General features: G+C 53.4%; 2 protein-coding genes and 1 long non-coding RNA gene across 3 annotated transcripts; all 3 read right to left on the reverse strand.

The window, feature by feature from the left end:
• Nucleotides 1-11,316: 11,316 nt before the first annotated feature.
• On the reverse strand, nt 11,317-13,773 carry LOC120385222. The gene is made up of 3 exons (XR_005589357.1): nt 13,712-13,773; nt 12,731-12,884; nt 11,317-11,651 (listed from the first exon to the last, which is right to left on the reverse strand). It is a non-coding gene; the product is annotated as an uncharacterized LOC120385222 (long non-coding RNA).
• A 407-nt stretch (nt 13,774-14,180) lies between these two features.
• LOC120384963 (maestro heat-like repeat family member 5) lies at nt 14,181-18,079 on the reverse strand. Its single transcript, XM_039504060.1, has 7 exons — nt 18,024-18,079; nt 17,368-17,511; nt 16,811-16,986; nt 16,497-16,603; nt 15,935-16,089; nt 14,722-14,844; nt 14,181-14,340 (listed from the first exon to the last, which is right to left on the reverse strand). The coding sequence occupies exons 2-7, from the start codon at nt 17,449-17,451 to the stop codon at nt 14,215-14,217; spliced, it is 771 nt and encodes a 256-aa protein (XP_039359994.1). The 5' UTR covers nt 17,452-17,511; nt 18,024-18,079; the 3' UTR covers nt 14,181-14,214.
• Nucleotides 18,080-18,813: 734 nt separating this feature from the next.
• On the reverse strand, nt 18,814-25,754 carry LOC120384965 (maestro heat-like repeat family member 5). Its single transcript, XM_039504061.1, has 5 exons — nt 25,690-25,754; nt 24,173-24,322; nt 22,026-22,180; nt 20,086-20,212; nt 18,814-19,044 (listed from the first exon to the last, which is right to left on the reverse strand). The coding sequence occupies exons 1-5, from the start codon at nt 25,696-25,698 to the stop codon at nt 18,814-18,816; spliced, it is 672 nt and encodes a 223-aa protein (XP_039359995.1). The 5' UTR covers nt 25,699-25,754.
• Between the last annotated feature and the right edge of the window lie 265 nt (nt 25,755-26,019).

Genomic DNA, 26,019 nt, shown 5'->3' on the forward strand with positions numbered 1-26,019 from the left:
ATAGAACCACATGGGACATTATCAGGAAGATCGAAAGGGAATGTTTCCTGGAGTTGTGCACTCCCAGAAAAAGCAAAAGCAAAAGCCTGTGAGACTCAGCAGAGGCCAGAGGAAAACTTCAGTAGCAACACAGACCTTATTACAAGTGAGAGAATCAACTTGGAAGACACACATTACACATGCCATGAGTGTGGGAAACACTTCAATTGGAGCTCACACCTTATCACACATCGTAGAATCCACACAGGAGAGAAACCTTATGGCTGCTCTGAGTGTGGGAAATGCTTCTCTCATAGTTCAACCCTCATTTCACATCAGAGAATCCACACAGGGGAGAAGCCCTACACATGCTCTGAGTGTGGAAAAAGCTTCAATCAGAGCTCACACCTTATCAGATATCAGAGAATCCACACAGGAAAGACGCCCTACACGTGCTCTGCATGCTGGAAAAGCTTCACTCAGAACTCTACCCTGATCGCACCTCAGAGAATCCACTGTGGAGAGAGACCCTACACATGATCTGAGTGTAGGAAAAGCTTCAGTCAGAGCACAAACCTTATTAAACATCAGAAAATCCACATGGGAGAGAACTGTAATAAATGCCTTGATTAGGGCTGGCCAAAGGTTGAGGGGGAGTTTTTTTGTTGTTTTTATCGCATTTGCTCATTCCTGCATTGTGGTCTTTGCTCCATCTTCACTGTGGTCTCTCAGCTCCCACACATGAGTTACCTGCTTCTGCATTTTGCAGCTTACCTTTCTTTGGGGTCAGTCCTGTGATCTTTTCTATCAACTCCTTTCCTTTTGAGTCGTAGGAGTGTGTGTCCCTCCAGCCAGGAATGTTCATCAGCTCCAGGTGAGAGAGAGGTTTGATCCCAACAAGCTACACTGAGGCAAAAACTACCTGTGCCTTCCATCCACTAGGGCTGTACATGGCATTGGCTGCTCAAGTTAGTGATCTTGGTGTAAAAAGACAATTATAGTTGTAGTGCAGATGCAGCCCAGGTGCAGTGGTTGGCATTAGCTTTCCCCTTGTCCTGACCTAAACTCCATCACTTTTCCTAGTCTAAACAAACCCTGAGCATCACGGTTATACTGTTCCCCATTTCAAACCAAGTGTTAGTCATCGAGTTCCCCCTTTGGAAACCAATTGTTTCATTCCCAGTTGCTCTGATGTTGCTTCAGGTTGTGCTGGAGAGCAGATATTTTTATTATCATTTTCCTCACTTAAAATATATTGAACTATAACAAAGAGCAGGAACAGGGCAGGGATAGGGGAAAATGTCATTTCACCCTTTGTAACAACAGAAGAAGTTAGTGTAAGTCAGAGGGATTCCCTTATTCCCGATCACCATTCCAATCCCCCATTTGTTCAATTGGTTAGGTCACTATTTTTTCTAAAGGGCTGAGAAGAGGATTCCCTAGTAAATGACCTGGAACGAAGCAAAATACCCATGGATTTCACTACCAAAGTCGTTGTGGCCCAGGCCCTGCAAGAGTCGCTCCTGAAGATATCTCCTTCCTAATCAGCTGCTTATTGCCTATTATTTGGGAAATACAATCCATATTGAGGTAGGGATGGGAAAAATGGAAATGACATTTGTCTTCAGCTCACCCCTGGAGGTGCTGCAAATGTGCAGAAAATGGAATGTGTGTTGAATGTGATATAGCTGCAGAAAGATGCCTGTTTTTAATAGAGACCTGACATTTGGTGTCTTACAGGGATTCTAAGCTGCACCTGAATTTAGTCCCTAATTTAAATCTGTGCCTCCAGATTAAAGAAATGAAAGGGCATAGTTGGGGGAGTTGTACCTCACTATCACTACTGATCAGTTGTGCAGTTGGTGAAGAATTCTACGCCAGAGAAGTATAAAATTACTCCAAGTAAGGTAACAGATTTGACAAGAACTCGGGTAGAAATTGCAGGTACTGGTGGTTGATTTTCACCCCCGAGATGGAAGCTATGGTGACCTGTGGCCCAGGTAAACTCTTTTTAGACCCCCGCTCCCTAGTTAAGTGGCTTTGGTCACACTCCTAAAGGACACCATGATTAAATTGGGAACAACTGTCCTTTACCATTTCAATCCAAAGTTTCATGAAGCGCAGAGAGAAACAGCTGATTCCTTCAGAGCCATTCCATGCCTATGGATCCCAATCTGGCTGCCATGTTGGACAAAAAGCACTTCCATGCTGGGAAAACAATGGTAGCCAATGAGGGAATGTATCGGATTCGAAGTTCAGACTGCAGGATACTTGAATGCTGAGTCCAGAGTCTGTGGTTTAGTCCAGGACTGCACAACTCGTAAAGCGGCAAGGGCAATAGTACTCCAAAGAAAACAGCTGAGGGCCAAAAACCCCCTGGCTCCAGTGAAACCCCCCAGTGCCACCCAGCCCCACAAAACACTCCCCCATCAAGGACTGTCCGCCCTGTGGAAACAAACCCTCCTTCCCCAGCACCACCCCGCCAAAACAGCAGTATTGAATGTTGGTAATAAGTTATAGCAGGCCCCTAAGGTAGTATAATGAAGGTAAAAGAAAATTCTCTTTTTGCTAGAAGTAGAATAAGATCTTCCCCCCACTTTGTAGTCAATTATGCTATTGAATGAATGAGGTGTGAATGTGGAAGGCAACACCCCCAGACAGCTGCAACCCTCGGAGAGGGGATGGGAGCCAGACCAGATCAGTAGAACAGGTCAGCCACTGACTCACTACTCGCCTCCTCAGCCTCCCACCCCCCGCTCACCTTCTCAACCCGCTTCCCCACCGCCACCTCACCTGCCAACCCACCAATTCCTGCCCGCGCACCGCCTCAGTCCCCAGCTCACCTCAGCTCTCCCCTCCCGGCTCGCATACTCATCCCCTGCCACTGCCTGCCTGCTCTCCTCCTCAGCCTCCCACCCCCCTGGTCAGGGATAAGCTACCAAATTCTTAACAACCAGTTCCCTCCTCACCCCAGGGGGTTGTGTCCCCCCGGGACTCCTGCGCCTATCCAACCCCTGCGTTCCTTTTATGCCCCCCCTCTGGACCCCACCCCATCCACTGCCCTTCCCTGTCCTCTGACTGCCCCCTGTCACCCCATCCAACCCCTCCTCATTCCTGATGGCCCCCCTGGGACCCTTGCCCCATTCAACCACCCCTTCTCCCTGTCCCCTGACCACCTCTGGAACCCCTGCCCCTGATGGTTCGTGTGGGACGCCTGGGAGGACTGAGAAGCAAATGGCACCTTCACACTAAGGCCCAGGGTGGCAGAGGGGAGGTAGGTGAGCTGGGGTGGGGAGCGGTTCCCCTGTGCACCCCCCGGGTTACCTGCTGTGGTGCGGGCGGCCCCCCTGACCCAGCTCACTTTGTCTCTGTCTCCACGTTACTGGGCCTGAGCGCAAAGCTGCCACACCGCTTCTCTTCCCTCCGAGGCTTCCTGCGCGAACAGCTGATTCACAGAAGCGGGGTGGGACATTCAGGGGAGTAGGTGGAGCGGAGGTGAGCTGGGGTCAGCCGCTGGCTCACCTGTCCCCCCGCCACTGCCCACCTCCTCAGCCCCCTCCCACCCGCTATTGTGTCATACAGGAGGCCTGTAATATGCAGGGGGTCAGATTAGATGCTCTAATGGTCTCTTCTAGCCATAAAGTCGACTAATTTCTAAAAAACTGAGTGTAGCATTGGGAGCAGCAGCGTCTGATGTTTTCCTGTCTAGCCGGCTTGCTTCCTAGAACGAATGCTCCTTGAGTGGGGTGATCCACAGGGAGTAGCTCAAACCTCCAAAGTGCCTGGCCAGGGGCAGGACATTAGCCCAGCAAGGGAGGGGTGTGGCAGTGACATCACAAAGGCCTTTTGCAGGACCTCAGACTATTGGCCAAAGGTGGGGGGGAGGTGGTGACCTCACAGACAGATGCTGACATCAGCCAGGCAGGACAGGGGCGAGGGGCCAGGGAAACCTCAGAGACCCTGTGGCTTTGCTTCAGCAAGTCTCCTTCTCCAGGTCTCTCTTTGAGGACTGGGGGAGTATTGGGGTTCCCGTACCTGAGCGCCAGGAGGAACCTCTTTCGAGTTTTCTCCTTCCCTTTTAGTGATTTTACTTGAAAACAGCCGACCCTGTTTAGAAGGTAAGAGTCTCCTCGAGGTTTGAAACTGTTCAGTCTGATCCATCTGGTGACAGTTGAATTCATGGAAAACATGATCTTAAGGAGGCAGAATTTTATTCCAAACCTGGCATCTTGTCCCTTAGAATCACTGAGGACATTAGGGTTTGTCCTTTTTGTTTCACCTTTTCCTCCATCCATCCCTCCTTTCTCTTCCTCTCTTGCTTCTTTTCTCCTTTCTCCTGTTCCCCTCCCAACACCAGGAGAGGGTGTGTGTGTGTGTGTGTGTGTGTTGCGGGGGAGTGCTCGGCAGCTCTCACTGAGGGAGGTCCACCCCAAAACTGTGGAGCTGCAGTAGTGCTGGGGCAGTGATCCCCGCTAGTGACCTGGGCCATCCTTTGAGCTCTCTGGTGAGACCTCTCAGCCTCCCATCCTCAGTCTCTACTCTGATTGTCTGAGCAGGGGGTTAATGACAGGGAGGAGACTCAAGGCCTTTTTGTTCTCTTTTAAGACCAAGTAAATAAGTCATAACCACGTATATGTTTGATGGATTTTGCTGCTTCTCTGCATTAATTGTCTCTGAGCAGTTCATGATTCTCTCTAACTTTGCAGTTCTCCTAAAATACTGGCTGAATAATTACTGTGCATACTTGTTGGTCTGGAGCTCATCTGAGAGCACTTTCTTGAGGTCATTCAATGTATGTAATTCAAAATCCGATGGTTAATTTGACAATCAGGGCTCTGGGTCCTATTCCCAATTCTGCCATTGACTGGCTGTGTGACCTAAGACAAGTCAGTTCTCCTTTCTCAGCCTGAGCGTCTCCCTCTTCAAGTAGGGGTAATAATGATCAGCTCCTACCTACATCAGCACAAAAACTCTTACCCAACACACACACTGTCTCTCCCCACACACAAACAGTCTCCACACTGCAGCTGAAAAGCAGCTGGCAATGTAGTAGGATGACCCTGGAACAATGGGATAGAGAAACCTGCATCACTGAAACTGCAGCCACAAAGACACCACACACCAGCTTCCCCTAGCTCGCAAGTATCACACCTCCACAGAAAGATCCCTATGGTATCGTAGGCCAGCTTCCTAAGGCCTCAGCCTCAACCACTTAACATAGGGGCCTTTCTACACTCTGGTTCTGTTCTCAATGAAGGATCATTTCCAATTGTTCGCTCAGACCAGCTTACCCAGCACCCTCACTGATGTGCAGCTCTGTATGTGTGGCCATGGCTGAACAGCAAGAATTCCTGCCCATTTTCCTTCTGGCTGGAGCATGGTTTGTGGTTAATGATGTTGCTGTACATTGTTTGCTTCCTGCCTTGGTAATTCAGACAGTCCCTTTTCCCAACATATCTCCAGCACATCAGTCCCTGGCTGGGTCTCCTGGGCAGTGGAAAACATCCCTTGTTTGGTGCTGCCAAGGGGATCGTGCATAGCTGAGATGTCTCTCGGTTTGGATCAAAGGGGAATGTTGGATGGAATATATCACACAACCCTCCCTGCTCCCCAGAGCCCCATGGGGAGAATGTAGAGAAGGGGGAGTCATTCCTCCCCTGCACTCCCAGAAGAGTTGCTAGGACTCCTTCCTGCCAGCTACTCACCCCTGGATTCATGCTTAGCTCCTAAGATCTTTCTGCTCCAAAGGCTCCATAGTCCTGGGGTGGGGAGGGTGTCACTGCACAGTCTGAAACACAAGGGAGGTTTCTGGAATTGAAGGAAGGAGCAGAAAACGGAGAGGAAAGAAACAGAGAGAAAACGCCTCGTCTCTCGCCCCTCCCTCTGCCTCCCCCATCAAGAAATGTTACCAAGGACCAGCGTCAGGGGAAATGGTGCCCTGGGCAAAACTTGTACTTTGGCAAAGTTCTTGGTTCAGGCTTGTAGCAGTGATGGAATAAACTGCAGGTTCAAATCAAGTCTCTGGAGTACATCCACAACTGGGATGGGCCATTCAGTCCTTTGTACAGAGCTTCAGTTTGTAGCAAAGTCCCTCCAGAGGTAGGAAGCAGGACTGAAGACAAGATGGAGATGAGGCGTCAGTCTTTATAGTCTCTTGCCATGTGGTCTTTGCTTTCTTTGTCCCAAGGACACTCTATCCAGCACGTGACATCGAAAACCTTAGATTTCTGTCCATAGGCAGGTCCCTGCACACCTTGCTGAGCCACAAGGCATATCTGCCTTCTCTCAATGGGTCAATTGTGTAGCTGATGGTCCTTAATGGGCCATCAAGCAGGCTAGGCAGAGCTGACACCAATTTGTCTGGCTGGGGTGTTCCCCAGAAGCATAGCACAAGTTTGAAATACAGGCAGCATAGAGCCAATATTCATAATGTCAACTACAAAAATGATACATATCTAGAGATAGCATAATTATAATCAGCCAATCATAACCTCTCCATAGACCCTTTATGTGACCACCTTTATACAATATTGGCTGCAAATATAGAACAGTGGTCGCAACGGTGATCTATACAGTTACAGATTATGTCAAGAACGTCACAGGAGGTGACATGGTATCAGCGAGACTGATACTGGAATACTGCCTCCAGTTTTGGTGTCCTCATTTGAAAAAGATGGTGTGAAATTGGAGCTGAGACAGCAAAGAGCCACCAAATGTTCTGAGGGCTGGAGAAAAATGCCTTCTAGTGAGGTATTGAAAGAGCTCAACCTGTTTAGCTTCTCAAAAGAAGATTGAAAGGTGACTTCATTGAAATGTTGAAGTGCCTTACTGGAGAGGAAAGATTGGCTATTAAAGGGCTCTTTAATGTAGCAGAGAAAGGCATAAAAAAAGCCAATGGCTGGAAGGTGAAAAGAGACAAATTCATATTACAATTAAGGCACAAATATTCAACAGCGAGGATGATTCACCACAGGAACAAGCTACCAAGGAAAGTGGTGCATTCTCCATCTCGTGACGTCATTTCATGATGACTGGATGCCTTTCTGGAATGTGTTTACCCCAAAAGTAGCTAGTGTGTCATACAGGAGGCCTGTGATATGCAGGGGTCAGATTAGATGCTCTAATGGTCTCTTCTGGCAATAAAGTCGACTAGTTTCTTTAGAACTGAGTGTAGCATAGGGAGCAGGGTCTGATGTTTTCTTGTCTAGCCAGCTTGCTTCCTAGAACGAATGCTCCTTGAGTGGGGTGATCCACAGGGAGTAGCTCAAACCTCCAAAGTGCCTGGCCAGGGGCAGGACATTAGCCCAGCAAGGGAGGGGTGTGGCAGTGACATCACAAAGGCCTTTTGCAGGACCTCAGACTATTGGTCAAAGGTGGTGGGGAGGTGGTGACCTCACAGAGAGATGCTGACATCAGCCAGGCAGGACAGGGGCGAGGGGCCAGGGAAACCTCAGAGACCCTGTGGCTTTGCTTCAGCAAGTCTCCTTCTCCAGGTCTCTCTTTGAGGACTGGGGGAGTATTGGGGTTCACGTACCTGAGCGCCAGGAGGAACCTCTTTCGAGTTTTCTCCTTCCCTTTTAGTGATTTTACTTGAAAACAGCCGACCCTGTTTAGAAGGTAAGAGCCTCCTCGAGGTTTGAAACTGTTCAGTCTGATCCATCTGGTGACAGTTGAATTCATGGAAAACATGATCTTAAGGAGGCAGAATTTTATTCCAAACCTGGCATCTTGTCCCTTAGAATCACTGAGGACATTAGGGTTTGTCCATACATAAGAACATAAGAAAGGCCGTACCCGGTCAGACCAAAGGTCCATCTAGCCCAGTATCTGTCTACCGACAGTGGCCAATGCCAGGTGCCCCTGAGGGAGTGAACCTAACAGGCAATGATCAAGTGATCTCTCTCCTGCCATCCATCTCCATCCTCTGACGAACAGAGGCTAGGGACACCATTCTTACCCATCCTTGACTGGAGATTTGTAATGGGAATCACTAGGAGAGGAATGATCCTGGGGAAGTCAATGCCCAGCCTCCCAACCCTGCTCCTTTGGCCTTGTTTAATGAACAGATGAAAGATAAGAGCATTGTACTCAATACGTTCAGTGTCCATACAATCTCGGTGCACACTGGATTTGAAAGTTGTCCTTCTTCATCCACGAGTGTCCATTTGAAATCAGAGGATTTATAATGCCCCATGGGCTACTTCCTGTGATACACAGGGTCACAAACATCGTGGTGAATAGGACAGATGACTAAGTAATCAGTGTGGGTTTCACCCGCGTGGGATCACCTGTAAGGATTTTTCCTTCCTTTAAAGAGGGCAGGACCCAAACCCCATTCAGAAGACATGGGGAATCTTACAGTAAATTCTTCCCACATAGTCCCCTTTGTAAAGCCCATCTATCGGAGCTTCCCTTAGCACAAGAAAAAAAGGACACGCAGTGGTAACCACACAAACAAGACTTTATTTCCTATGGGGAAAAGGGCTAGGATAGGACAGAGAAGGGGCAGATTAACAAAACTTTAACTCTGGAAATGCTCCACTCTCCCAAACAGTTACACCCTGAGGTAATGTTGATGTTCTCTCTCTTCTCTTGCAAGGACAGTGGTGGATGGCTGCTGCTCTCTTGACATTGGACATCAGGGACGGACTTCGATGAGGGACATAGGAACGGGTGAGTAGACCTAACTAAAACCCTCCCTATCCTCTTGCGCTGCCTCTGCCTGGATGTTAGACCCTATCTACGCGGATTCAATCCGTGCGTGGGAGTGTGCTTCCCACCCAAAATAATAGAGCACATGGGAAAAGGTCACCACATTCTTTTCCCAAGTCCAAGATGGCCACCTTATAGATAACGCAAATGTACATGCCTTTCTTCCCTTCTTTTACTAAAATTTGGCAGGGGCAACTAGCATTTTACAACCTGGAGACTGGATTTGACCGATCAGGGGATGTTCTGGGACAGGGTGACCCATCCAGAAGGGGGTTGTGTATCCTCTGAGAACTCCTCCCCTGTCCTCTACCAATTGAAGTGGGTGTCAGCCCTGTAGGACCACCCCGAGAGGGGATTTGACCAAACACGGAAGTAATGTGGCGGAGTGACCTGCCCGCAACAGGATCACATGGGCCATCTAAAAAGCCCTCACACCACCCTCTACCAATTGGCGACGGTTTCACTCCCACCTTGGGCCATCACAGAAGGGAAACATGTACCAATCAGAACAGATATAGCCCGAAGGTCGAGGCCATGATTTCTGCAAACACATCCTTGAACGACGGCCTCTTCCCCGCAGTGTTGGGTTGCGACTTCCAGGACGATGCTGCCAGTCACGCAAACATGGAGCTCCGGAGATCGGCGGCTTCTGGCCTAGGCCTTCGGGCACTACCTATTCTGATCGGCACGCTTTCCCTTCTGGGATGGCCTAAGGGATGAGTGTGAAACCCTGATCGATTAGCAGAGGACGGTGGGGGGATTTCATGGAGGGGTGATGGGCCCCTCTTATGGGCAGGTCACCCCACCATGGCACTTTCACCTATCTGGTGAAATCCCTCTCTGGTTGGTCCTAAGGATGAGGCCCACCCCAACTGGGGTGAGTTCTGAGGGGTTACATGACCCACTTCCGGATGGGTCACTCTGCCCCAGAACTTTCCCCCGTTGCTCAGATCCATTCCTGAGGTAGATCGATGGCGATAAAATACCCCAGATTGGGGGAGGAGTGGGAGGAGCTCTTAGAGGGGTCACATGCCACTCCTTGCTTCTGCTCACGTTTGCATCTTGACCCCGAAAGTCTTATGTCATGGGGTCATTCTCCTGGTGACAGATGAGTGATGCCTTAGGGGTGAAGGGGCGAGGTCCCTTGGCTGGAACCAAATAACTGCCCTTAGCCTCAGTGTGGTTTGACCTAATGGCCACAGTCAAAATGGCTGCCCTCCTCAGGGCTGTGTGGCCCAACGACCAGAGTCCGTGCGGCCGCCTCCCTCAGGGCTGTGTGGCCCAGAGACCAGAGTCCGTGTGGCCGCCTCCGCGGCTGTGGGGCCCAATGACCAGAGTCCGTGTGGCCGCCTCCGCGTCGGGCTGCGTGGCCCAACGACCAGAGTCCGTGTGGCCGCCTCCGCTGGGCTGTGGCCCAACGACCAGAGTCCGTGGCCGCCTCTCCGCCGGGGCTGTGTGGCCCAACGACCAGAGTCCGTGTGGCCGCCTCTCCGCCGGGCTGTGTGGCCCAACGACCAGAGTCCGTGTGGCCGCCTCTCCGTCGGGGCTGTGTGGCCCAACGACCAGAGTCCGTGGCGCCGCCTCCGGGGCTGTGTGGCCCAACGACCAGAGTCCGTGTGGCCGCCTCTCCGCCGGGGCTGTGTGGCCCAACGACCAGAGTCCGTGGCGGCCGCCTCTCCGCCGGGCTGTGTGGCCCAACGACCAGAGTCCGTGTGGCCGCCTCTCTCCGCTGGGCTGTGTGGCCCAACGACCAGAGTCCGTGCGGCCGCCTCTCCGCCGGGCCGTGTGGCCCAACGACCAGAGTCCGTGGCCGCCGCCTCCGCCGGGCTGTGTGGCCCAACGACCAGAGTCCGTGTGGCCGCCTCCGCCGGGGGCTGTGGCCCAACGACCAGAGTCCGTGGCCGCCCTCTCCGCCGGGCTGTGTGGCCCAACGACCAGAGTCCGTGGCGCCGCTCTCCGCTGGGGCTGTGGGCCCAACGACCAGAGTCCGTGCGGCCGCCCTCTCCGCCGGGGCTGTGGGGCCAGAGACCAGAGTCCAGGCGCCGCCTCCTCCTCTCTGTCGGGCTGTGTGGCCCAACGACCAGAGTCCAGGCGGCCGCCTCCCTCTCCGGCAGGGCTGTGTGGCCCAGAGACCAGTGTCCGTGCCGCTATCCTGTCTCTCACGCCTGTGTGGCCCGATGGCTCCAGACAATATGGCTGCTCTCTCCTCAGTGCTGTGTGGCCCAACGGGCAGAGTCAATATCGCTGCCCTTCAGCACAGGGCTGTCTGGCGGAGAGTGCAGAGACAAGATGGCCGCCTCCTCTTGGGGCTGTGCAGTCTAGTGGCACATGGGGGAGGTGGGCTGCCACCCAAGGATGGATGGTGGCCGGGGTAGGGGGACCCAGGCCCTTGTTACTCCCCCCCGGGTCCTACCCCAGGGCCTTGTCCATGGCCAATGTGTTCGGCACTGAGTCAGTGGGGATCCAGCCAGAACATCTGACGTCAGTCACCATGGCGATGGCTAGTTCTCCCAGGTTACTTCCTACGAGATGTCTCTAGGCCATGGGCTGGGGGTCTCTGGGCCCCGGCGTGGGAATCTCCCAGAGACTCCGAGCTCCCTTGCACGCCTGCAGGCACCCGGGATGGGGTTGGGTCTCGGCACCTCGGGGCTCTGCAGTCAGGGGCGTCAGCTGCTTCTGGACTGGAGCCTACAATGTGCATCCTCCATTTTCGGCATCTGCCTAGACCGAGCTGAGCTGCTCCCTTTCACACTGGTGCTCCAGTTGTAGCATGTCCGGCAGGGCTGGGGAGGGGCTTGGCTTCCGCCGCCTAGACTGTGAGGTTATGTGTGACTGGTGCACCCCGGCACATCCTGCTCTGCCTCTTCTCTCTCCTCCTTCCCATGCAGCAGCTGCTTTGCCGACTCCCAAGAGATGTGATCAGTGGTGGGCCTGGTTGGCTCCTGTTAGCCTCTAGATGTCTGTAAGAGGGAGAAAGGGCAGGAACACAAATCAGAAGAACAAAACCTTCCAGCAGGGTAGTTTTCCACAGCACAAAACCACCACACTTTGCTAATGCTCCTTTGTAACTTCCCTGAGAGCTGGCATTGCGTAAAGAGAGCACCCAACCCCCCACAACCTCCGCTACCCTGTGGGCTGGCAATGGATAGAGGGAGTCTGGGAGACTTTCTCCTCTCTCCGCCTGGCTCTGATGACTGAGGGAATCACATGCGAGAAGCTCTGTGAATGTAGGGCTCTGTGCAGTGGGGAGAGATGTCAGACATGGAGCCCAAAGGTGGGGTTGTCCTGACTCTGCAGTAACTTCATTACAGTGAGAGAGATTTCAGAGTTCAGCTACAGGGTTCTGCCCTGTAACCGTGTGTGGGGCTGGGGCAGAAGTGGGGCAGTGATGCACTCATGAAAGGAGTAGGGCTAAGGGGGGCCCCGTGGTACAGCCGCTAAAGCCCCTGTGTGTGCTGCCCAGCCGGGCCGGCTCTGCCTGGCTGGGGTGGGGCGAGGCGGCTCGGCGCGCTGCCGGTCCTCCCCCCGGCCATTTGGGGATTTAGTTGGGGATCGGTCCTGCGTTGAGGAGGGGGTTGGACTAGATGACCTCCTGAGGTCCCTTCCAACCCTGCTAGTGATACTCTATGAGCTGCTCTTGCCTGTAGGCTCCGCCCCCTACAGCTCCTGTTGGCTGCGAATCATTAATCCCACCCTGGCCCTGCCCCTAGCTGCTCCTCACCCAGCTCCAACCCTCGGCTCGACCTCCACTAGGCCCCACCACCCCGGCTCCAGCCACTGGGCCCAACCGTCCATGCTCTGATGTCCGACACCAGCGATATGTAGGAGTCGTTCACCTCCGGGCTTTCCATGCGTATGGCCCTGACTTTGTCAGCTCTGGTTTTCATCTGCCATTGTGCTGCCCCGTCACATGGCTTTATTAGATCCCTTTCAACTTCTTCAAAGTCTTCTACGCCTCACTGACCTACACAATTGTCTGGCATCTGCCAAGATCCACCTCGTTGGTCAGTCCCTGTTCCAAAGATGCTGTTGTACGTACCATAGCAGGACAAAGAGGTCTTCTGTGTCGGTCCCGGTTCCCTAGTCGAATGCGGAACCCGACACGAGATTTCCAAGCTTCTGCAGCCATTTGTAATGTCTATTGAGGATGTGCCCTGTGGTCCTGTCACATGTCAAAGGCACTTCCTGAAAAGCTGAAACAAAGAGGAAACGGGTTGGAAGCCCCATGGTGCTGATGTGACTGGTGCCTAGGAAACCTCCCTTCAGATGGCCATTGCCACATGCTATTAGCTACCCAAGAGTCTGCAGGCAAGAAACAGCAACTCAGCTACTCCCAAAATAGCCCTGGACAGAGAGGAGACCCCATTCCGTGCGTAACTTCCTCCCCAGCATACGCACGTCCACACGCTAAAACACAGGCAGGTGGGAGCAACTCTGCTTGGGATGGAACAGAAAAGCAGAGGTGTTAAATCATCCAACATTTACGCACAGATCCGCATAGGAATTTAGACTCCTAACAACATCTACTGAAATCCTGTGTGGCCCTGGGCCTTCGTTCCTTAAGAGGTCACAGGGAAAGATGTTCCCAATGTGCACTCAGGAATTTCCTATGAGCTGATAACCAAGATATGAGTGGTTCCCTGGCCTGAAATCTCTCCATTACAGGGAGGGCAAGTGATGAATCTTTCCCTACAGAGGGTAATTGTCATCATCACCACCACCACCCTTAATAATAACAACAGCCCTTTTCAATTCTGTCAGGCCTTCCTTCAGAGATGTTCTGACCTCTATGAAGACAGTCTCCCACACAGTTCTAAGGCTACGTCTATTCTAGGAGCTAGGGATGGAATTTCCTGCTCCTGCACACATATTGTGGCACCTCGATCAAAGCTCACGTGATCATCCTTCTTCCTTAAACACTGTCCTTAGACAGAGAGGGACACATTCAAACTGTTTTCAGGCCCTGTGCTGCACCCTGTACTTCCCACAGAGGCACAAACACACAGAGGTATTTCCTTACCTTCATACAGGCGGGAGATGCCATCTTCAGTCACTGTTTCAGACAACAAGTCACAGTAATGGTGGATAGTATTTCCTAGACAGACAATGAATCTCATGACTTTTCAAATCCTTTGCTTAAAACTGCGAAAGATGCAGCCATTCTCCCAAGACAGCCCTTGGGAAATTAAATACATTCCTTACATCTGTTCACAAAGCACATTAGATAAAGCATCAGAAGCCTAGAAGTCACTGAGAGACTGATTTCCAAAGGAGATTGAATTCACATCATGCTGGTTTCCCCAAGGCGCAGCCAAAGAGGAGTTGTGGGCAGGGGAAGTTGGTGCGATCGATACAGCTAAGTTGCTCCACTCATCTTGGAAGTCATGTTAATCTCTCTCTCTCTCTCTCTCTCTCTCACACACACACACACACACACACACACAGTTTTAAGATTCTGGTGCTGTGAGAGGGAACAGAGCAGCAGTCTAGAAAAGGGCTTTGAAGGAAGCAGGTCAAAAAAGCTCAAGTGAAGTCGCTCTGCTTACCAATGAACAGGGCTGCAGAATGTCTGATTGTTGTCTGTGAGCTTTCCAGGTATTCTAAGGCGTGGAACAGGAATTTGGGGATGTGGCTCTTGTTGTTCTGCATCTAGGAAGAAAGAAGGAAGAAACGCACAATATACAAATGACATGTTCTTCCCACAGCGACTAGTCCAGCGAAGCCAAAGCATAGAGCCAGGGCATGGCAACAGCCAGTATGAGCCCATACGCCATAGCAGCACCTCTCTGAGTTACTGTTGTGTTCTCCAGAACCTCAGCTTCTGTTTTCAGAAAGTTTGCAGGTCTAACAGTTCAGGAGAAAAATTTCAAAAATGTGAAGGGATTGTAACTCCTGCAGAAATGAACCAGCAGAGAGCCTGGAATAGAGTCCTGCCACCCGATGGAAGCGGATGGGTACTCAGGGTGTGGGGTTAAAAAGGTCTCCTCAAGTCCCCATTCACCACTCTGAAGGCACAAGGAATTCACCTACCAAGCACTTCCAGGCACACTTCCGGAGCTGTGTGGAGCCATCCCAGGCCATGCTGCGGAACAGCGTCTTCAAATGAGCCCACCTGAGAAACACTGCGCAGCGGAAGAGCGTCAGTTTGCATCTCTGCAAGAGAAGGTGAGACCAAGAGGGTTCTCACTGAGAGAGGGACAGTCTGGGGGACATGGAGCCTTCCCCGTCACTTGTTCTCCTGCTTTTCCTGCTAGTGGAGGAGATTCCTGTCATTTGTTGTACACAGGAGTGTGCTCAGGAGAGGGAATTGGCTGGAGCGAGCCAGAGCCGTCCTGTCTTTGGATGGTTTGGAGCGGTTGACCAGGGCCCTGCGCTTTGGGGGGCCCCGCACTTCAGGGGGACGCAGGACGTGGGCCATGCTGGGGCCAGGCGCAGTACTCCCGGTCCCACTATGCTATGCCCCACCTCGCCAGCGCCCAGCGTCGTTTGGGAAATGAGGGGGTGGGGCTTTGGGGGGAGGGGAGGAATAGGGATGGGGCAGGGGGCGGAGCAGGGGTGGGAAGAGGTGGGGTGGCACTTGGGGGAAGGGATGGAGTGGGGCTGGGGCTTAGGGCAGAGTAGGGGGTGTTGTCCCAGGCCCTGTGCCCCTCTATGGACGGCCCTGGAAAGATTCATAAGAGATCTCCACAGCTCAGTCCTTAGGTGCAAAGAGACTGCATGAGAGCGTGAGTCAGCTTTGGGATCCCAAAGAGTCGGACCAAAGGGCCCCCAGATCAGGCTTCCCTCCACATCCCAGTTGGCCCAACAACAGAGGGCAACGTCCGGTGAATTCTGGGAAGCTGGGACCTGGAGAAGTTCTCTCAGGAGCTCCAGGGAAGAAGTCAGGGCAGCTGCACCCACTTTCCAGAAGGCTGTGGGCAGATATCAGCTCCCTGAACTGAAGGGGCTCTTACAGATCTGTGCTCCTTTTCTTTGCTGCCTCTTGTTATGAACCTTGGATGCAGCAGCCCAAAGGCCTGAGGCCCGTCTTTGCAGGAGAGGGTCAGGCTCTTTCCCAGAAGAAGGCTTTTCTTCCCAATTGTGCTGTGTGCTGTGAGAATGGATGAGGCACTGGGCTCCAGCATGGAGTGAAGCAGGGAGGAGAAGACTCTGCTTGGGCAAGGGGCTCTGGCCATTAATGGAGTGGGGGCCCCAGGAGATTCTGGCTCTTTACTCTTAAGGAAATAATGACCGTGGCACTTACCAGTGTCACACTCTCATCCCGGTCTTCAAGGTGCAGCAGGAGCGGGAGCAAGCAGTGGATCATCTTCTGCTGCACGATGGGTTTGTCCGGGTCCTTCACGCTGCTCACCACGCTGCCAAGCAGTAAATGGCAACGGAGCGCACGCTGTCCCTCTCCTGGCAATGACACACAGGGAGTGGGGAAGCCCGGTTAAAGCCAGGCAGGATCAGAGCATAACGTGACAGAGTCATAATCCGCACGCTGCCCGGTTCCCCGTGTTAACTGACTTGGGTCGCGGGAGCAGTGAGGCCACCAGGCCAGCGCCATAGACATCTTGTGTAGAACAAGGCCTGAGACACTGTGCAGGGCAGTGCAGCCCCATGGTGTCCTAGACACAATTTCTGTCTGGAGAGCACAGAATCCTAGACCCCTAGAAGCTTAGGGGAGAGGAGGGAAGGCTGCTGGAGACTGGTCTGGGGAAGGGGAGGAGCAGCTGCTGGAGCCTTACAGGAGGTGCTGCTACAAAACACAGCAGTTCTTTTGCTCCTTGGTGCCCCTGAGAGCCGGGAGATTCCTGACCCACCTCTTTCCTGCTGGGAATCTCCACCTCTTGGGGGCCGGTGTTCTCCAGACAGCTGGTCATCTGCCCAGTGCCAGGCCCCCTCTCCCGAGGCCAGGCGGCAGCAGGGGCTGGGAGCATGGCGCTGATGCTGAGGTTTGCGGAGAAGAGCTCTGACAGGAGGTGGCTGAGCAGGAGATTCCCACCCATGGCAGGGGCACCCTTGGAGGCTTCATGGCAGGGCTGAGGGGTGGGAGGGAAGGGGATGGGAAGAGAGAGACAAGGGCACCAGAGACAGGCGGGGAGGAATGGGGTTCTCCTGTGTTTCCCAGCCTTACGTCATCAATGAAGGGGCGAAGGCTGACTGCAATGTCCTGGGAGATGGAGCCAAGCCCTCCCCATCCAGGAGGTAGATGATGTCTGCAGCTTGATGCATGGCTCCCATGACACGCCCTCTATCCGTGTCACAGAACATGTCCATGATCGCTGGCAGCTGGGCCCGTAACGAGTGCACCTGCAGCAATGGAGAAGGCAGCTCATTACTACCCTGGATGACAGCCTGGGGCATATGCTGGCCCATCCCACTCCCACCTATGAGACACCACGGCTGGCACAGCCGCCCAATGGGGCACAAAGTCATTCTCCTGTCACTCTCTGCCAGCTGCTCACTGTAACCTTTGTCTTTGCTCACCCGCCTCCCCCACTGCATCCCATCTGCAATCAGGGTCAGCTCACGGGAGCAGGGACCACGTCGTGCCTTGATTTGCTCAGTAAAGCACCTCCAACATTCGAGTGCTGTGCGTTAAACAACAAGGCTTGTGTGGGGATCTCGCCTCATTGCTGAGCGATTCGATAGACATCGGCTTCCTCGGTCCCCAGGCAATCCACGCCTCACCTTTTCTGGCTGGAGCACAATACTGCCAAGGCCTCGCAGACTGAGCCGACGTACAATGGGGTTTTTATCTTGGGTCCATTCCATGAGCTGTGCCTGGAGCTCTGATTTTGTCAGTATTGTCTCAATGGAAGGACTCTGGAGAAACTGGAAAGAGCCAAATCAACATCGGGTTGAGGAGCAGAGGTCTTCCTGTGGGGTCTGTCCCCTGGACACTCATCTTTACCAAATGGCCACTTACTCCCATACAACGTCTCCGGTGTGTAGGGAGCCAGTTGCTGCTCTTTCAGTTGGCTCATTCCCAGAACTTAGACTAATGCACAAGTCACAAATAAACCCCCAGGGAAAGGGGAATCTCCAGGCCCCACTGAGTGCCATGGAGAGACCCCTGGGGCAGAAGAAAAGCAGAACCCCAGGAAAAGGTGAGGAGAGAAGCATGGCCTTGGGGCACCGGAGAAACATCTCCTCTTGTCACATGATCCCACCTAGGTACATCCAGCCAGGAGCGATCTCACCCTGTCTCTCCTCCTCTCTGTGCCATGCCCCACCACCATCCATGTGCGGAGAGGAGCTAGCTGGCTGGAAGGCTGCTGAGCTGCTGACAATGTGCCCAGAGCTTACTGGCCTGAGCTGCTCTCCTGTCAACTAATGAATCTCACCTCAGTGCAGAAAGTTATGGCGATATTTCTCTGCTCCTCCTCCTTCTCCCTTTGAACAGTGGTGACGGCCTCTCTGAAGACGGCAGGGAGCTGAGGGTTCTCAAACTCGATCATGGCTCTGGAACATGGAGCAGAAAGTCCCTTGTGGTTATCAAGGGGGAGAGAGAGTTCCTCTCTAGTTGCTGGGCTGAGATGGCAGCCTGGAACAGAGGAACATTTCACACGGAAATCCCATTCCCAAGAGAGACCCACTGAAGAGGAAACTTTGGGCTCCTACCTTGCAATCACGCCAACACCCTGCGAGTAGTAATATCGTGAGGCTATCATGTCCCAACCCTGCTGAAATTGGATGCTGGCAAATTCCTTCCAGTATCCGGGCATGGAAAAAAGAGTCTTCACAGCCTCCACCGACGTGCTAAAGACAAAAAATACCAGTGTCAGGCAACGAGATCAGCCCCAATCATGGCAAATCTGCACACGCCCTGGCACACACAGTATGGACAGCAGGAGCTAGCCTCCCGAGGATAGATCCAGTGTGATATCATGGTGCTCCCCTGCCCAATGGGCCCTGTCGACACTGCAGTTTCATTGAGTTTGTAACCAGTTAGTGACACTGTAGCTTCTAAGATGGTTGATGTCATCACTCAATGCGGTTGAATACTTGATTCTTTACTGTGACAGGTAACAGGACTCAAGCGGGCATGTGGGGCCAGATCCTTAGTTGGTGTAAGCGAGCCTGGGCTAACTATAGCACCTGAACAAATGATGGCCATGAACAGCCTACATGTGTTTAGCAGAGCACATCTGTTCTTCCTTTCCTTTCAGTCATTACCTTAGGGGTTGAGGCAGCTGGATCCTCCTCGGGGCTGGATGTCGTGCTGGCCATGTAGGTCCCTGGCAAGTGCAGATCCATCACATACTGCACTTGCCTGACGCAGAGGATGAGCATCTGGGGATACATTTCCAGGATGGCTTCTCGGTATCCCCATAGGAAAAGGACCTCGTAAATGGTCCTCATTGCCTGGAGGGGGGAAAGAATTTCACTCCACTATCCCAATCTGCCACCTGCCCCCATTGCCATTCGCTATTGTCCTTTCTCGGTCTCATTTCCTCCCAGCCTATTACAAAAGAGGATTGGCTCCTGAGAGGAGGAGACATTTGGAGGGTCCTGAACCTTCACCCATTCCTGGAACGGAAGCAGGATGGAGCCCTACGGAAAGGTCAGAGGAGTCTGGATGATGTTATTCCCATTATTTCGCTTAATGGTGCAGACTCTGTGCTTTGGGTTTCCAGCCATGACTGCACGGGCTGAAACCATCCTGAGGAGATCTGTTCTTGTAGACCCAGTGTTTCTGGCCCAGTCAAAAGTACTGACATCTCATGATCCCATGCTGGGAAGATTTCTAGTCACAATTTAGAGAGCCAGAAACCTGGATACTTCCAAGAGACACCTGAACTGCACCTGCTCACTAAAGAGCCACCTAGAGCGGCAAACAGAGCCAGGGCACCAGCAGATAAACCGCTTCAGATCAGTAACTTTTCCTGGGTGAAGCTTTATTTACAGCTCTTTGGTTTGCTAGGAGGTGGCCAGGACACACTAAGGCCTGGTCTGCATTACAGAGTTATGTCAATGCAAGGCCCTCACCCAGCATCACCCTAACTATGGAATTTCCTTCCCATTGGCAGAACTGCCCCTTGGTGCCAAATTCATAACTCCACCTCCACAAGTGGCAGAGAGTCCAGGTCGATGCAGTGTCAGTGTAGACACAACGTCGCAGACGCCAACTGGCTTTCAGGAGCCTTCCCACAATGCCCCACCCTGACCGCATAATCGAGACGAGCGCTTCTGGTGAGGACGCACTGCCGACACAAGCAGCAAAGTGCAGACACACACAAGGGATAGAATTGCTGTGGCGGCTGTATGCCGAGGTTACGCAGGTCGGCTTCATTGTGTAGTGGAGCCGTGGCCTGAAGCTAAGAAGGGGTGAAGCTCACAGACACACACAGATGCACTATCCTCCCCGCTGCGGGTTCTCAAAGTGACATCTCAAACCTCACTTACAGCCAGAGACACATTGCCGCTCTTCTCCTCCCGGTGTCTCTGCTGGAGCTTGTCCAGCAGCTGCTGCAGCACCTCCCTGGGGAGCTGTGGTTCTTCCCCCAGGGCCTTCCACAGCTCAATGGCACATCTGCAGATTCAGAAAGAGAAGTCAGACCTTCCCTGCTTGGCCACCTCTTGCCCTCCCCAGGGAGAGGCTTGGAAAGCGGGCAGGAAAGGCGTCTGAGAGAGGAGACACCGATTGGTGCAGGGAGGCTGAGGCAGGGCAAGTCCCATCAGAGAAGGTTGTATTTATTCCTTTCCACTAATGGGTTGTTGTTCCTGAAGCTAGCACCGCTGTTTCCAGGACAGTGACCATGATCTGACCACCGAGTGACCAGCACAGTGTGACCACCAGACTGTGCAACATTCTGCTCTGTTACGCTAGGCTCAGTCCCGAGGAACTTGCCTGACCTCAGTGCAGTTCCTCTGGCTATTTGGGGTGTAACTGAGACCCAGCATTTGGCCAAGTGTCTCTTAGCAGCTGAATCCTACTGCAGTGTGGTGGATGGGTCAGACACTGACTCAGAACATGCCCTGATAGGAGAGGGTTCAGGGGAGATTGTACTGCCCAGTGTGACGGAGCTGGAAGGAAACTAGTACTGAAATCCCCCTCCTCTCTTCTCTCCATTCTTGCTGATCTAACCGCCCTGGTCCCCAGGCATCCGCACAGGAAGACTGCAGACAGATCCAAAAGGCTTCCAGTCATTTAACTTCCAAGTTTGGTGAGGAAGGTCGGACATGGTGGTCAAGCCCTGGGGACACTGAGAACTAGGTTGGACAAACCAAGAGCAAATGGCCTGGATTTAAGGTCTTCAGGAAGCTTGACTGAAATTCTGTGCCAACGCTGCCGAGTTTCTATAGCTTCTGAGCACAGACCCTGGAAAGCACTGGGGCTGCTTCAAGGAATTCAAACCTGAAAGGTTTACAAATCAAACACTCAAATCAATATGAAAACCAACACTGTATTCCTCTGGTAACGGAACTGGGTAAGAAATTCAGTTTCTTTCATGCTGCTCTTCAATTCTCTCCCATGTGAAACAGATGTGTCTATGGTCAGTGCAGAACTGCATTGCAGAGGATGCTGAGGAAAGACGGAGTTTTGACCTCTGGCGAGGGTCCAGTTGGGTTTCACGGCCCCTAGGCACATGGAGACTGTATTATAAACACCTCAGCTGGATGACTCTGCAAAGTGATCGGCAATAACCAGCAGGACTCAGGGTTCACAACGTATTGAGATGAAAAGAGGCACTTACCCTCTCAGAGCTGTTCTTGCCGGCTGTCTGCAGACTCAGGCAGGCTGCACTGCATTTACGCTCTGGTCATGTGTGGATCATTTATTTATTTATTTAGTTTGCAACAATTAGGTCTGGAACTTTCTGTCTGAAGAGATTTACCTCTGCTGCGCAGCGCCATAAGGATGAGTGCATTTTTTCACCACTTCCTCAGCCATGGAATAACTAGGGATCTGACTGCAGGTAACAATCCTGCACTGGTCCCCAGCGGACGGACAGATGGACCTCATGGACCTTTTCCATCTCTGCCTTCTCTCACACAATAGGGAGCAGCCAGACCTCATGACCCAGGGATGTGGAGTGAGCCCCAAAGTCATTTATTGGCCCTGTACTGGATGGGAGAGGAGGTGGGGTGACCCATAGCAATCAGGACAGTGCTGGACTTCCCCAGAAAACTGGCACGTCTCCATCCTGGGGAGTGCAGGAGGAGGGTTGGCTCCTCAGTGGCTGGGCCTGGGCATCTCCTCTTGGTGAGCCTGGACAGCTCTCTGCACAGCAGGAAACTCCCTCCAGCTGCGTGAGCCCGACGGACCCTTCCCGGACTGTGGCCTGTCGGTAGGAGCAGGAAGAGAAATAATGGCCTGAGGTGATAACAGAGCAGCTCCCTACCTGTCCGAGGACAGCGTGTGTGCCACACAGCTCAGAACCACGTCCTGGGGGTGGGAACGAGCCAGCAAGGCCGTGGCCCTCAGTGCTGCTTTTCTGGCTCTGGGATGACAGACGTTGTCCAGCCAGATTAAGATGCGTCCCACGACGTCTCCAACCTGGAAGAATGCCAGAAAGTTGAGGGATGGATTTATCCATGAGTGGCAACCTCCCAGGTAACCCCTCCTGGCAGCCCTGCAAGCCGCCTCTCACCTCGGTTGCCCATCTTGGCTCCTCCATAATCTGAAGAAAGAGGCTTTGACAAGTCCAGGAACCCCAGCCTTCCTGAGGTCTGGTTTAGTACCTTAAAGCTCAGAAACACACACAAAAGACTTCCCCCAAACCTTACTGTGGGCACAGCCCAAACTCCCCTGCTGTCCCAGGGCCTTCCCTGCCTTAGCAAACTGCTCTCAGCCTGCTCTCAAGGGCTTCCCTGCAGGAGCCTTTCCTCCATCTCTGCAGCTTCCTGCTGATCTTTCTAGCACAATCAGTTCCTCCAGGCCCGTGCTTCTCAACCCAGTTTCCATTGTGGGCCCCATATGTGCTGTGTGGGGCACGTCCAATACCACCTGTTTGGCCCTGAGGATGTCCCAGGTAGAGAAGCGCTGCTCCAGACCCAGCTGGTTCCACTGATGTACCCCAGAGCCCATCGCAGAGATGGCAGGCAGGGCTAGTTGGACGGGGCTAGCCAGCTCCAGGCCCCAGCCCTAAGGAGAACCTCTACACTGCGGGATTTTAAAACCTGCCGTAACCAATCTCAAAGCCGGGTCTCTAACCTCGGGCTCAGGCTATGGCACTGGGAACAGCAGTGCAGACCTGGAGACTTGGGCTGGAGCCCAGGCTCTGAAGCCTCCTCCTCCCCAGGCTTCAGAGCTCCAGTTCCAGCCCAAGCCCAGAAGAGGCTGCGTTGCCGTTTGGCCCCACAGTGCCAGCCCTGGGAGCCCACGTCCATAGGGCCAGGCTTTCCGGCTCCTGCTGCAGAGTTTGCAGCACAAGGTAGACAGACCCGAAAGGGACAAGCCGCCCCCTAGGGCTCTTCCATGAGGAATTGGTCATTGCTCTTTCCTCTCTCGAAAAAGGAGCAGGAGCTACAACCCGGGTGGCTGGATTCTGGTGCCCTGTTCTGCTAGCAGGAGTTAGAGCCCTGCACGAATCAATCTCCTGATTGAGGGGCCATTTGTTATCTTCCCCCTCGGACCTGCTGGAAACAGGGAACTCGGACAGAGACAGGGACGACTTGCAGGAAACCCCAGGAACAGACAGGTTTGGGGAGGAAGCTCAGGCTCAGGATTCTGTTTGTTTATGAGTCTCCGAGTTTCCAGGAAAGCCAAAGCCCAGGAAGGGAATAAGTCTGCACTTAGGCGCCATGGGCAGGCGGTATCTGGGGAAGGGCAGGAATGTCACCTATTTCCAGGCCGAGTTATTGAATGCAACAGTTAAAGGACTGTAGGGAACGTGAACCCTGATTCCTTTCTCGATAACCCCACCTGCGCAGGCTTGGGCAAATCAAGGAGCTCTCTGGGCTTCAGTTTCCACAGGTGTCAAATGGGTTGAATTCCTACCTCCCAGGAGGGCGGTGGAGCTTCATTAATCAGGGGGAATAATGACTCTGAGAGCCTCCTACCCAGGGGATGTAGAAATGAAGTCTGCCAGAAACCTCCCTAGGCCAGTCTAATTCATGGGGGAGGCACTCAGATCCTGTGGGGATGGGCAGCAGGATCAGAGCTAGGGAGAGACAGAGAGAAAAGTGCAAAGCCAAATTCCTCCTGATCCTTCAGCTGGAAAAACAAGGCCCCGCAGCATGTCTGAGGAAACCAGTGTGGAGGCCCCTGGGCAGACTAGGTAAGTGCTGCGCTGCCAGGGCTGGGGCTATCGCTCCCCTTCAGTGGGGCTGGGCTGTCCTCAGGGACGTGTCAGAGCTCCAGCGGGCAGAGAACAGGTCAAACACCTCACGCCGTGGATCCCCGCGGCCAGGCGATGAAGGGAAAGGGGCTCAGCCACCCTTCACAGCACCATGCCCGTGTGTCCCAGGAACAGTTTCCTAGGAGAGGAAATTCTCCCCTCCCCCTCTCTGCGCAGCATCCCCCTGCCCCACGGCGGGAGTCTCTTACTCTCTCCATCTTGTCTCCGTGTAGAGACACGATGGTCCTCAGCTCTTCCTCGGCGGCTTGAAATCGCTCCAGGGTGGGTGTCGTCAGACCCTTCACGGCTCTCATCAGCAGGGCTTGGAGCTGGGCTGAGGGAAGCTGCTCCCCGGGGGTCTGCAATGAAGAGGGACAGAGCCTGTCGGGACTGAGTATTTCCATCGCTCAGCTGCCCTGGAACAGTCTGTCCCGGCGGGAGGCTGGCAGCGCCCCGTGAGCATGGAGACTCGGCTGAGCCCTTTTCTTAACAAACCTCCACAGGTGCCGAGGTTTCCTCAGTCTTTCATACGCTTCCCCCTCCCCCCTGCCTGAGAAGAGATGGGAGCCTCTCAGCCGGTGCTGGGACCCCAAGGGCACCCCATTTCCTCCCTCTCTAGCCCCTCCCCCCAGGAAGCCCAGCTTTTGCTGAGAAAGCCTCAATGGCCTGCAAAGCCCAGTCAAGTTGCTTGTTGAGTGCAGCCGAGGGGTCACTGCAGAACCTGCCCCATGTCCCATCCCTCCCCGAGCGCCTGAGCAGATTGGCTCAGCAACTCTAGCAGCCCACAGTGTCTGCGAGGAAAGGACTGAGAACAGGGCCCAAGCGGAAATGCCTCTTCCTTCCCCACCCTGCAGCGTGTGGTGCTGCCACAAAACAGGCAGGAATCGCCGGCAGGACAGAAAGTAGCTTCGACTGAAGGAGCAAGTCTGCCTGGCTGAGGAGAATCCCAAACTGTGGGCCTCTGGGGCCAGCCCCCCGTGGGTCAGAACTCACTGGGCACAATGTTACTGCAGGGGGGATGGTTCCAGGGTCACCTAAACCCAGGGCCTGGGGTGCTGAAGGCCTTTGCCCTGGTGTCTCAGGCACCTCCTGAGTGTTACTGCAGCTGGCCTGCGTGGCTGGATTAGCCCCGTCTGTCCTGGACGCCAGCAGCTGAGGATGCAGTAGAGCACACCAGAGCGACACACTCGCATAGATACTCCTGGCAGAGGGGATCCAACCTGGGATTTCTGGAGTTTAGTGCAGGAGCCTCTCCCGCAGGAGCTAAAACCCAACTGGCTGTTAGCTAAGGCTCTAGAGCAGACTCCTTTGATCTCTGTCTCTAAGTGGTCCTGGTGCCACTAGACAGGCCAGAACACCCCACCCAGCAGGTGTGTGGGTTACCCCTACAAGTGCAGGGAGGGGCCTGGTAGGATTTTCAGCAGTGCCTGTGTCCCATGGAGAGTGCATCAGAATCAGGCACCTGAGTCAGGCACTTCTGCGAATCCCACTAAGCACCTCTGAACATCCTGAGGTGCCTGAACCCCTTTGTCAACCTGGGCCTCGTTCAAGCAACCCAGATAAACTTGTAAAGACTGGCTGGAGTCGATCACACTTGAAGAGTGTTTCCTTTCAGCTCCCTGAGCAAGGGGCAGGTAGGTCTCCTGTCAGAGATCCCAGCTCCGGGAGATATTAATACACCCAGCAGGGGAGGCTTTCCAATAGCACAGTCACAAAGCGTCATTACCATGGTCATATGGGAGCTGCTTGGTAATGAGGGGGTGGGAGTGCGCTCTTCTTCCTGCTCTTCTGGGCTCCTTTTTCCCACTTCCCTGCGACTCCGACGCCTCCTTCTTCGTCCCTGGAGCAGAAAGAAACATTCGTAACATTTCCCTTTTCCATGTAGTATCCCTGCTTTACAGAGGATGGAGGTCGGGCCCAGAGCCCTGAAGTGAATTGCCCAGGGTCAGACTGAAGGTTGTTGGCAGCTAAGCAGAGAACTCCGATCTCATGGATCTTTGCTGGGGGCTTTTACCACACGAGGCTTCCTCGGACCTGGGGGCAAGTTTCTTTTCCA

Source organism: Mauremys reevesii, linkage group 17 (assembly GCF_016161935.1).
Source record: "Mauremys reevesii isolate NIE-2019 linkage group 17, ASM1616193v1, whole genome shotgun sequence".
Lineage (NCBI taxonomy): Eukaryota > Metazoa > Chordata > Testudines > Geoemydidae > Mauremys > Mauremys reevesii.